Raw genomic sequence first — 12,492 nt, forward strand, 5'->3', positions numbered from 1 at the left:
CTGAAGACGATGCCCGAGTGAGACCTCTTCTCCTCTTTCGCCGTCTCTCCCTCGCTTCACCCTCTTATCGCCGAGCCCAGGCAGCTCATTAGCATAAAATGTGTGTCAGTAGGGCAGCGCGAGCTCACATGCAACGCGCACATGCTGCAGAGCTTTAACCGGCATTCCAGTGTCGAACGAGCCCGATGTGCCGTCTCCACGCGGGGCTCTCGGCCAATGAGAAAGTGAGAAAGAGTAAAGAAGAGTGGGGGGTGTGGAGGGAGGAGTGGGGGTGAAATGTTGTCAGAGAGCGTGACACAGAGAGGGAGGAAGAGAAAAGAGAGAGAGAGAGAGAGAGAGAGATCCCTGATGCACACCAACAAACAGGAGGGACACACAAAAGGAGAGCAGGGAGGGAAGAAAAAAATGGTCACATTTCTCAAGCACCTGAAAACGTGCTGGTTATTTTCGGACGCGTGTTGCTTATTGATGAGTGTGGGAGTGTTTAAACTACTTCTACTGTGATCATGTTTTCATGGTGACTGTACATGGCAAGCAGCTGAACGCGTTGGGACCACTGTAATTCAGAGAACACCCTTTTACACAGAGATCCGTCTGACATCACACTGTGCAGACAGAGAGTCGAGCTTCCCCGTGCGTCTGTTCACCTCGAGAGAACATCGGGATCAATTAGAGACCTGATCTGAATTGCTTTTAAATAGTTTCTTTATTACTTTTGTTATTTCTTCTTCTTCTTTTGGGCTGGCCGGGTTTTCTCAGGAACCCCAATGCCCTGTGCACGCTGCTTTTGGTCTGAGCTTTGGGATACACTCTACATGCCCTGGCAGTTCATGACTCTTTCACCCGTATCAACAAAACTCTTCGGTGACAAGAAGTGGCAGTCAGTTCAGCAGTAAACGCCTACTGTAATACGGAACAAACGAACAACACCGATCGACTGGGAAACATGGAAAACAGTCCAGGTGGTAAGTAAGCTTTAAATTGTGTGGTCGATGTGTGAAAGCTGCTGGCAAGCAGCGCTGTCAGGTTTACTTTGAGGGTAATGGTGCAGGTGAGCACAGATGCCAGTGAGCTGCATTAGATCAAATATTGCTAATATTTAAGTAATATATAAAGTTTTACTGCCATTTAATTATTATAATTTTTATTTTTTTTTAATTGTCTGTTTGAGTCATGTCAGATCACTGCAGTTATTGGACATGTCTGATGCTTTGGGATTTGTATCCAGTTTAATTGCATCTTATGCTCCTTCTATATGAATGTGTGATATCCAGAAAACTATTTAAGCTATAGGCAGTTGGAGTTTCTGTGCACTGTACTCTTGCCTATGACTGTAATTCAGCTGTGCAATCTCTGGCGTGTTGCCAGGTGCTTCTGGGCTGCGCAAGTCTGAGGATTTTGAGTGAGTGAGCTGAGCTCAGAGAGGGAAGTCCTCTCCTCCAGTCTTTGCGGCGGACTTCCGATTCTCTGCATGTAAACAAACTCACGTGAAGCGCGACCCTGAACGCCCTCTGACCGGGCACGTTGTCATCCCACAGCCTTCCCCACGTTTGGTCGCCCCACCATTAGAGGCTTATCTGCAGACAGATAAGGAACAATAACGTGCTGACCCACCCGCGTTGCGTCCGCGTTTTTTTGGATCTTAAAGTTCTTGCTCCCAAAACCACTTCTGGATGTTTTCATCCAATGGGAGGTTGTCAACTAACAAACATGTGATTCATTAGAAGTTTGCTGGTCACAATCGTGGCACTTTCCCCCAAACACAAGTGAGGAGGCGATGTCAGGGAGGAGTCACGCCCACTGCTCCACAACCATGAAATCTGTGCCAAATTCTCCTTCCACACTGGCTCCAAGAGCCGCGCTTGGAGTAAACATGTAGTTCTGCCAGCCCCTGAATCACGATCTAAATGTAGCGAGAGCTGATGATGAATGAACAGATCATATCTGACTCATGAAATCGATAAGAGTTAAACCGCCTATTTACTCCGTGGCTCACTGGCTGAGAGCGCCATTGTTATAGGCGAACAGATAGATAAAAAAGCAATAAAGCAGTCACGCTCTATTGATATAACGCTTTAAGCCATTACAGCAACTTCACGCTGCACCTAGATCTCACGATATAATTTAAATCTAAACATCACGGACATAGGTCTTTGGTCGACTGTGGCCATGGCCGTGCACCCTGGGTAAAAAACAACACATAAAAAACCCGTTCGTGATGTTGCGAATCATGCACCTGATTTTAATACGCAGCCACCCCGCCTCGAGCTGACAGCACGTGTACACAGCCTCAGTATCCACGTGCCGCGCATGATTCCAAGTACACTGCTCCTCTCACGGTTGTTCCTCTCTGTCGCGCGCACTGTGCGCGCGCTCAGCTCACACGGGGATTCCTCTTTATTCGTTGGTAGATTGGTCAGTGGGTCAGAGGGGTTTAACCAGCCTTCTGTCTCATATTAGTTACTATAGCTGATTTTAAATGTTCATTAGTAATTAAAAGGAGCGTCCTTTTTTGGGGGGTAGCCTATCACAGGACGTGGGATGTGAAAGAACACACTAACCTACATTTGCCAGCATCAACTAGTTTTTTGGGTGACAAGGCCAAGCCGTTTCAATTACACTCTGGTATTTCTGTTTGGGCGGTGTAATGGAACAAAATAAGACGATAAATACCAGACTGAAGTCATTATCATAGGGGCACTGAGCAGTTGTCACATGAACTAAGGCTAACCTTCACAATGTTGTCAAGGAAATGATAAAAAGGTCACTTCAACATGGACTGTTGATTGTTTTTCTTTTCATTCAGAATAAATAAAGTTGTTTAGATTGGTGCTTTGATGGGGTGTTGTTGGTAATGACAGCACACAAACCCTTTCTGCAATAGAAAGACCAAAGCATGTGAAAGGTTATTTATTTCTAAGGGTTACAGTAAAATCAGATGACACAATAAAACCTGTTCTGACTTCCTTTCACATTGTTTCAATATTATATGGATATTTATTTTAAAGCTGTCTCTATCAATAGTACCTAGTCAACCTTTCTGGATGATTTTCAGTCCATCCATCCATTTTCTTCCGCTTATCCAATTCAGGGTCATGGTTGGGTTGGAGCCTATCCCACCTGTCACACGGAGGGAGGTGAGAGGTGGGGTACAGCCTGCACAGGTTGCCATTCTATAGCAATTCTAACACTCAGAGACAGATAACCATTCATGTTGACAAAATCAGTAAACCTAGACTCTCCAGTTAACCTGACGTACATGTCTTTGCATGGTGGGAGGGAGCTGCAGCACATGTGAGAACCCAAGCAGGCAAGAGGTGAAAATGCAAACTCCACACAGAAAGGCCACAGCTGGCCGGTGGATTCAAACTCAGGGCCTTCTTGCTGTGAGGCAACCATGGCACCACCATGCTGCCCATATTCAGTTTCACAGCAGTCAAATGGAAGATGAGTACTTTAATAAGTGTTCATCGTGTAATTGGGATATAATGTCATGGTATCAACCCGCTTCAGGGTGCCGTGACGTGTTCAACCTCACTCCTTTCAACTGAAAAAGTACCAGAAAGATTGTGGGTGCAGTAGTTGAATGACTAAGCTAATCAGTAGCAGTAAGAATCTGCAATAGGAGTGGTTAATGGTATGACTCTGTGATGAGAATGAATGCAGAGAAACACTGCAGCTGTTCATGACCAGCTCTCATGAACCCTGTAGTCTTCATGGAGTTTTCCTCTCCTTGATCTCAAAGCGTGATTATTGACCAACTTACAAAAAAATGCAACATGTTTAAGCAGATGAATGCATATGTTGGGCACTAGCAGGAAAATGAAACCAGATTCATTGTGTTAGATTAAAAAGATGTCACTCCTGAGAATAAATGCTTTTTTCTAGGCTACATTTGCATTGCTCAGCCCCGAGGATCTACATGTAATCCTTTGAACTTGAGAACTCCTTAAACAAAGTTCAAATTGGGTCAGCCTCTTCCATTATGTTAATTAAAAAAAATCTTCTCAACTGCTTCTAATGTGAAAAAAAACCTGCCCGCTGTTCCTTCTAAGAACTATCCTCCATGACAAACGCTTCATAAATGAGCAGATGACACGAAGCCAGTAGTTGCACGTGGAGGGAGGCTTACTGCCCATGCACAGAGGTAAACGTTCACATGACAGAGGACAGTCAAGTTGCAAATGGAGCATGATTTCCTCATTTTCTATGGGCGTCCGTGCATGCCCAGGGGGAGGGAACACACGAGATGGGAAGTCAGAGAGGACTGGCAAAAAAGAAAGAAAGAAAAAAAAAAAAGGAGGCGGTTGTATTGTTTATTCCGTAGTTCTTGTGGCTCTATGTGTATCCGCAAGTCACATGTTGTAACCTGTGCCTGAGGACAGCGGGGGTGACATTCCCGGAGCTCATTCCGTAGCCCAGTCAAGCCATATTCCAGGAAATCGTTACAAGCGTTCAGAATATGGAATGTTTTTCTACTCGACGAGCGGGGCGGGGTTGTGACTTCTGAGCGTAGAAAGTGGGTGTGGAAGAGCCAGTGTGTCTGCAGCATGTCACCCTGCCCTCCGCAGGTGAGCCACATGCCCAGAAAACTACCTCTCTCACACATCATGCAGAAAAACTTAACAAGCAACATTTGCGTGCGCAGGGAAGTAACCGCCTGCCCAGAGCTGCCACCCCACACACGTCCACACACATACACGCATACCCTGTTGGAGCAGTCAGTGTTGACACGTGTAAGCGGTGGAATTAAGGAGGCACTTAGAGCTAAACAGCAATCCAGCACGTGTTTTCTCAAGAAGAGAAAGCAAAAGAGACAGGGCACACTTTTCTCAAATGATTCCAGGTCCTTGAGAGGAAATGTGCACAGAATTACAGAGCAGACATTCTAATTATATTTACACCGCTTTGGATAATACTGCCACACACAGAGCAGGCATTTTTGACTTTGACTACATTAACCTTTTGGGTGGTATATTCACAGACCTGATACATTACAAGTAGCTTGATACTGACCCACAAGGTATGATCACAATCATAATGTGAGAATATCTGATGCAGTGTCTGGGTGAAGAATTGTGCGTGCAGGAAATGTTACAGTTGGCAGGTCTTCTTGGATACTTGACACAGTGATCTGATAAAAAATGAACAAGTGGTTCAAACTGTGAGCTAAATACGGGGGGGTGTACCAAAGTAAGCCTAAATCCATAAATTCTTTAAATTATTTGAAGAGATAATCACTCACTTATATTACCATAAATTAAAACAATTATGGTAGCTTTAAAGGTAGGGAAGATTGCTTGGTGGGTTTTTTCCTCCCTCTAGCCTGATTCATCTGAACACGCACACACAAAAAGCACAATGTCAGCCTTTGAAATTGTGTTAAAGTGTGAAAACAGTGACCGGCAACAACGTGACTGTTGCCCTCTGCGCAGTTTCTAGTGACTCAGTGGAATTCATTAACTTGTTCCGTTCCCCGCTTGCTCTCCTCCGTATCTCTAGCCACAGCATTAAAAGCCTTCTCCACTCCAAACGTGATCTGCCCTAGCGCTTGTTATGGCACTGCTGCTGTTGTTGTCTACACGGGACTGCGCAAAGAGCCTTGTGAGCCAGGCGGGAACTGTGTCAAGAGTCCATGTGAGCTCCTGGTCAGGTGGCTGGCGGATAGATGGGTCTGCAGGCCCGGAGCCGGAAAGGGGAGGGAGGAAGGGAGGAGGATAAGAGAAAAAGGGAGGGGGGAAAGGCGGAGGGAGTGTAGAAAGGACTCAGTTCTGAAAGCAAGCATGCAGGGAGCTGGCTGGCTCAGCCTGCACGTGAGGGGCAGTCTTTCATCTTGCGGGGAGGAACACTGTCTGCAAAGGAAAGGGCGGGGGTGGTGGTGGTGACGGAGGGGTTTGGGTGTTGTGTTTAGAAGTAATAGGGCATTTCCAACTTGATCTGATATCCATAAACAAAGGCCTGTTTGTGAACTCTCTGTGGTTCTCATTGTGAACATACAGTGACTTACTGTCATAATATGATATGATGTATTTAATGGTGTTCCCTATTCCAGAAGGTTTGGTGTGTGTGATGTGATATATCGTAGGCTATTTTATTAGTTTATGATTGTTTGTGACAGTTGAGAGATGTAGATCTTTAACTAGATGGCATGCTGTGTCTATTTCAGTTACTACCTCTCCTATTTTTCCATCACTCATCAGTAAAAGCATTGTCAAGCAGGTTACTTGAAGGTATGATTCGGCAGGACTTGGGCATTTTTTCCCTTATCTCATTCTTATCAGATTAAAAACTGAAAAGACTGCACAAAAATATCCCGGTCAGAGTTGTTGTTCCTCAAGCTGTCACTTTTCTTTCTTTCTTTTTTTTTCTTCTCTTTTCTAAATTGTTCATCGGATCAAATTTCTGTTGTCCCAACAAGGTCAGGGTTTTGTGTCTGTGTTTGCAAAAGTCTGCCAAGTAAGCTCAGATGAAAGCAGATGATTGCTCAACACTTCAACTCTCTACTAGTTTGTGCCTGTGCACTGAGTTTTGGACCCTCTGTGCTCTTTCAGGTGGTGTTATCTTGTACGCTGGCTCGTCTGGAAGTGCCAGTCCGAGTCCTGGCAGCCCGTCAAGTGGATACCAGACCCAGTCGCCCTCCTCCCACTCGCAGCCTTCATCCCCGGAGGGTGTCTCCTTTCAGGAGATCGGAGCCTTGAAGCAAAGAGGGGAGCCAGGGGGAGGAACACCTTCCCCGAAAATGGTCTTTCAGTTTCCCGAAGTTAACAGTGCTCCAGTTGCGCAAATTATGACGGTGTCATCACCGACCTACAACCATCCCACCGTTGCCAAAAGGCCTTGTGGCTTCACTGGCACGTTCACCAGTAAGTACCTACTCGCCACCCTCCTCCCTGTTCTCCTCCTTCCTTGGCCATCAGCAGTTTTTCATTGTGTTTCTTCACCTGACAACCGTTGTGACTTCCTCTTTCACAGAAACCGGAGGTATGGTGCTTCTGTGTAAGGTGTGCGGGGACATCGCATCTGGGTTCCATTATGGCGTGCATGCCTGCGAGGGCTGCAAGGTGAGACCAAAGAAAGGTTATATTATGCCACGTCTTTCCTTTTCATTGTGTACAAAAAACACAATGACACAAAAGTCACCCTTCACAGCCTCTATTCTTCATACCCTCCTTCCGCAGGGTTTCTTCAGACGCAGCATTCAGCAGAATATCCACTACAAGATGTGTGTGAAGAATGAAAACTGTCTCATCATGCGCATGAACCGTAATCGGTGCCAGCACTGTCGCTTCAAGAAGTGTCTCTCCGTGGGCATGTCCAGAGATGGTGAGAGATCATGTCATTGCATGAAGATATTTAGACATAAGTAAATTCTGATGGATTTATTCCCACCAGTATTTTACACTGGCTTAAACAGTGAATCGTTTTAATCCGCTTTGTACAAGATGCGAAAACAAAGTCCAAATTCATTTCTGTCACAGCTTACAACAAAGGCATAATCCCACTGTCAAAGCCACTTGCCTTACTCCTCATCAAAAAGTTGAATTTTCTACTTATCTCCTTTCCACTACTTCCTCCTCTTGTCTTTGTCCTCCTCTGCCTCCCTTTCTCCTTGCGCTGCTCTCTGATTAATGGCAAGAGGAGCTGGAGAGTCCCAGTAGTCATCAGTCATGTAGAAACTGTGAAAAATACTAGTTTATTTTAGGAAACTGGGGCACAAAGTTGTTGATTACCCTTCCCGTTCGCAGTCACGTACGCTCTTTCCCGACACGGGCATTTCAAATCATTTGAGATTTAATGTTATTCTGTCCAGTTAATCACAAAAACATACACTGCTTCAATTTGAATATTAAACATATGATTGCAGGTAATCAGCTTTTGTGTGTTATTTTCACCTTCAGGAGTTAAATCTCCAGGGGAAGATGGCTAAACTAGGTGATAATAAATCACGTTTTTTTCTTTTTCTTTCTGGTGCAAACATTTTTAGCTGACCCCCCCCCCCCCCCAAAAAAAGCCAGAAGCGAGAAATCAACTGCTAATTCATCAGATTTGAAACATTTATATTTTGTGAATAAGCACACAAAACACCGTAAATGAAAAATACGATAATAACAACATAACGTTCATGGGAAAGGTAGCTCCACCCACTTTCTGGTTTTCGGCTGATGTCTGCGACTCGCCAGCATGAAATTGATTTTTGATCAGCCGCCTTCGACCCTTTGTCTTTTCGGCTCTCTCACCTGCCTTTCTGTACCTCTGACCTTTCCACTCATCACCCACTGTGTCACTCTGCTAATGACACCACGTTTGGTGGTATTGACCCAGTGACCTACTTCTAGAGGAAAAAAAGAGAGAGCCTGCGCTTCACTGAAAGGCAGAAAGAGAAGGACTCGTGGGGGAGGAGGAGGTGGTGTAGCATACAGTGTACTATAAATAGGACTGTCAGTGGAGGTAGGGCATCGAGGTGGGGGGAAGGGAGGAATGTAAAGGCTGAAGAGGATGAAAAGATGGAGGCTTCTGGGTCTGTAGTATGGTGTAACAGCTGTGATGGAGAAAGAATAGTCAGAGACAGATGAGAGATCTTGGGATTAGTAATACATCTAGATTAGAGTTTGAGAGCCACATGTAGGATATTTGTTTGAATGTGAACATTTTACGCATACAAGTGTCAGTGCTGTAAGATGCTAACAGAGATGCTCGTTTCTGTCTGCTTTTGTCCTCAGCTGTGCGTTTTGGGCGTATTCCCAAGCGGGAGAAGCAGAGGCTTTTGGATGAGATGCAGAGCTACATGAACAGTCTCAATGAATCGGCTTCCATGGAAATGGAGGTGTCACCTCCTCCCGACGCGCCGTGCAGTCCACAGAACCAGACGAGTGAAGGAGCCGGCTCCATAATGCAGTCTTACCACGGTAACGAGAAACCACTCAAGATGGCTGCTGGCAACGGCAACCTTGGCGCTTCCTCTTTCCAGAACAGCGCGGCGCAGGAGCCTGCCCTGTTGCACGCAACTGCCCAGACGCAGCACGCAGTTCAGGTGGAGCAGGCGAACCTGACAGCTAACTACCACGTCCCCCCTAACTTCCCCGTCCCACCTACAGGCAGCGAAAGCACCACCAACGCAAACGTCGACAACGCCAAGTACACGTTCTCCTCCAATCAGAACCAGTGTCCTGTCAGCGGTAACATGTCGTCTCAGGGCTACACAGCCAATCAGAACAGTTTCCCAGCCAGAGAGTCCTCAAACCAAAACCAGTGTCCCTGGAAGCTGAACGGAGGAGCCAAGGTTCTGGTGAGTCTCCCTCTCCTTTTGACTCTATGAAAGCCTTTTTAAATTCCAGTCAATAAAATGCCCATAATGCTTCTCTTTCTCTGTCTTCTGCAGGCATGCCCACTTAATTCATGTCCTGTGGCTCCGGCCAGTCGCTCCAGTCAGGAAGTGTGGGAGTCTTTCTCCCAGTGCTTCACCCCTGCTGTTAAAGAAGTGGTGGAGTTTGCAAAGAGCATCCCAGGCTTCCAGAATCTCAGCCAGCATGATCAGGTCATGCTGCTCAAATCTGGTACTTTCCAGGTATGCCTCTTTGAATACGATTTGTGTCTTTGGGGCTTTTCTTTTTACGTTTCTTTTTCCCTCGATGCTGAACTGCTCTTGTTTTGCTGACAGGTTCTCATGGTGAGGTTCTGCTCACTGTTTGACCCCAAAGAGAGGACGGTGACCTTCCTCAACGGACATACATACTCACTGGCATCCTTGAGAGCCCTTGGTATGGGCTCATTATTGGATTCCATGTTTGATTTCAGTGAGAAGCTAGGATCTTTGGGTCTGGAACCAGATGAGATGGCACTTTTTATGGCTGTCGTGCTCGTATCTGCTGGTAAGAGTCACGCAGCTATGTGCATACAAGCTCATACTTCTCACACAAACACATTTCTTATGTCTAATGCTACTTTGTTTGCTCCTTTTTTCTTTTTTTAGATCGCTCTGGTATAGTGGAGGTTGGCGCAGTAGAGCAATTGCAGGAGAATCTAATAAAAGCTCTGCGTTCACTCATCACCAGTCGCCGCCCAGACGACAGCACGCTCTTCCCAAAGTTGCTGCTTCGTCTGCCGGACCTGCGCACCCTGAATAACCAACACTCTGACAAGCTTTTAGCTTTCCGCATAGACCCTTAAGTTCAGACAGCTTAATGGGGTAACTGCCTTTGGGAACCGCCTTACTCCATATGCAGGCCTGGCTTGCTACTTTCCCTACACCGGCCGCTGCATGATGGACGGCAATTTTGAGAGATCTCCCAGGTCTGATGTTCCAAGAGAGCCGGGGAAATATGAGTGAAGAACGCAGGCAGAGCAGAAGGTGGTGGAAGCTGATGAACATAAACCGATCTGTGCTCCAGTTGCTTCCAATTGGACTGCTAGAAAACTGTTAAAACTGTAGAGTTCTTCCTTGAGTTTTTCAAGACAAAATCAAACCACCGTCGCTTCTCCCTCTTGGAGTTTGTTTTTGATGTAAAGACCAAAAAAAGAAGGGCGAGCCCGTTGATCCTCACCAGACTTTTTTTTTTGTTATCTCACAAAGCTAACGGAAAGGAAGCACATACTTTTTTGCCCTGAAGAAGAAAAAAAAAAGGACAGACATTCACCAATAATGATCTCTTACTGTAAATTCCTGCCACAAATGTAAAGGCACTTTTCATACATTGAGAAACCTCTGAAATCAATATATATATATATATATATATCTCAATAGAAATGTTTAACACAGTTTGTGTTTGCCCTGTTGAAATGACATAAGCTATTTTCACATCATGTTATCATGTGAGGAATCTTTATAGAAAAAAAATCACCCATTTGTGATTGAGAGATGTATACCATTTTTACGAAAATGAGACTGAGGTGCAATGTATTTGTACGCGGTGATCAGGGAGAAATTATTGGTCATTTTAGACCATGTCTGATGGCTTATATGATAAGATGTTCTGTTGTAAATTTTGTACAGGGCCGTTATTCTCGGTTTGTACCGGCGTTTGTTTGCAGATTCTTGGATATGTAAATGAAATTAGTATGGAGATTATTGTATGATGTCACACATGATTGATTTCTCTACAGGACGCAGCGTCTGAACGATGTGCTCAGAGTATAAACTTTTTATTTGAATATATAGCGTTGAAATAAATGTATTGTCAACGGACAGCATCGGCCTGTGAATATTTTGTAAATGTTTTATGGTTACGCCATAGATTACCATTATTAAATAATGTTATATAGCATCTTCTCCTTGTTCTCATCTCTTTTCATTTTCCTCCTTAATGCGATGCCGAGACATACCATACAGCCGTAGCCTAGCAACAGATGCAATGAGCCAATCGTGCTTCAGGTCTGAGAGCCACTGGGGGCTTTTATAATAACAAGAAACACCACTTGATTTTTGAGTGTGTGTGATAACAAGTGAATGTAATTCCAAAGACTTATGGGAATACTAGGTGTTATTCTTTGCTGAGAGAACACAGCGACCTTTTGCAGAGACGAGATGATAAGCAAACTGAAAGAGATAAACTGGATTCTGGTGAAGGATGAATGCAAATGTAGGACTAACAAGGCAGTTGGATCAAAATGCTCTTCATGAGTAAAGTCTTGTTACCAGACACGAGGAGAAATCATATTGATATAAACATTTAGGAGCAAGTTCCATAAACTGCAGCTCTGCCTTTAATAAGGCTCCATAATGTGCACAGTCACTGGCATTGCTTGTTTTAAAAGGAAATGATTTAGACAAGTGCGTCACACCCAGAATCATGCATCACAATAGCACAGCTTCAATTATATTTCTAGGTCTGACAGGCTTTTGACTGACTCTTGTATTTTTGAAACAAACATACTAAAGAAGCTGTGACTGCTTATAAGAATATAGCAGTCACGGATCCAACAGTAGTTCCACATTAGGTGAAAAAAATTAGCAATAGTACACATTTTCCTCGGTGCCAAAAAATGAAAAATGAGTACGAACCAGAAGCTATCTATCTATTTATCTACGAACGCACCTGCACTTTTACTGTCATTGATCCATCAGAAAGAAATACTGGAAGTCTGCAATGAGGAGAGCCTATAGTCCCTAGGGGTGCTTTGTTCCAGTCATGCCCATAAATCATGTTGGTCTACGCCTGCCGCCTACTGGACAGCACAGTAACGGCAGGAGCACGTTTTAGCCTCCCACTACAAGTGTTACAAGTTGTAACACATCTGTCATATGATAATCGTACAAAAATACTGAATGGGCTGCAAGACCATCACCAAAAAGCTTGGTGAGAAGGTGACAACTGTTGGTGTGGTTATTTGGAAATGGAAGAAATATAAATTCGCCCTTCAATCCCCCTCAGTCTGAAGCTCCATTCAAGATCTGGGGTGAGGATGATCAAGAGCAAAGTGGTGCATCAGCCCAAAGGAGGAACGAGGACCTTGCTAAAAATCGGAAAGCAGTTGGGACTGCAGTCACCAAGAATA

The 12,492-nt window shown here is 44.8% G+C and overlaps 1 protein-coding gene across 1 annotated transcript; it reads left to right on the top strand.

The window, feature by feature from the left end:
• Nucleotides 1-304: 304 nt before the first annotated feature.
• LOC308402481 (nuclear receptor subfamily 1 group D member 1-like) lies at nucleotides 305-11,255 on the top strand. The gene is made up of 8 exons (XM_080891378.1): nucleotides 305-965; nucleotides 6,552-6,863; nucleotides 6,973-7,061; nucleotides 7,179-7,323; nucleotides 8,721-9,286; nucleotides 9,380-9,565; nucleotides 9,659-9,869; nucleotides 9,971-11,255. Exons 1-8 carry the CDS (start codon nucleotides 947-949, stop codon nucleotides 10,165-10,167), a joined length of 1,725 nt encoding a protein of 574 aa, XP_080747504.1. The 5' UTR covers nucleotides 305-946; the 3' UTR covers nucleotides 10,168-11,255.
• Nucleotides 11,256-12,492: the final 1,237 nt, after the last annotated feature.

This window comes from Rhamphochromis sp. 'chilingali' (genome assembly GCF_963969265.1).
Source record: "Rhamphochromis sp. 'chilingali' genome assembly, chromosome: 9".
NCBI lineage: Eukaryota > Metazoa > Chordata > Actinopteri > Cichliformes > Cichlidae > Rhamphochromis > Rhamphochromis sp. 'chilingali'.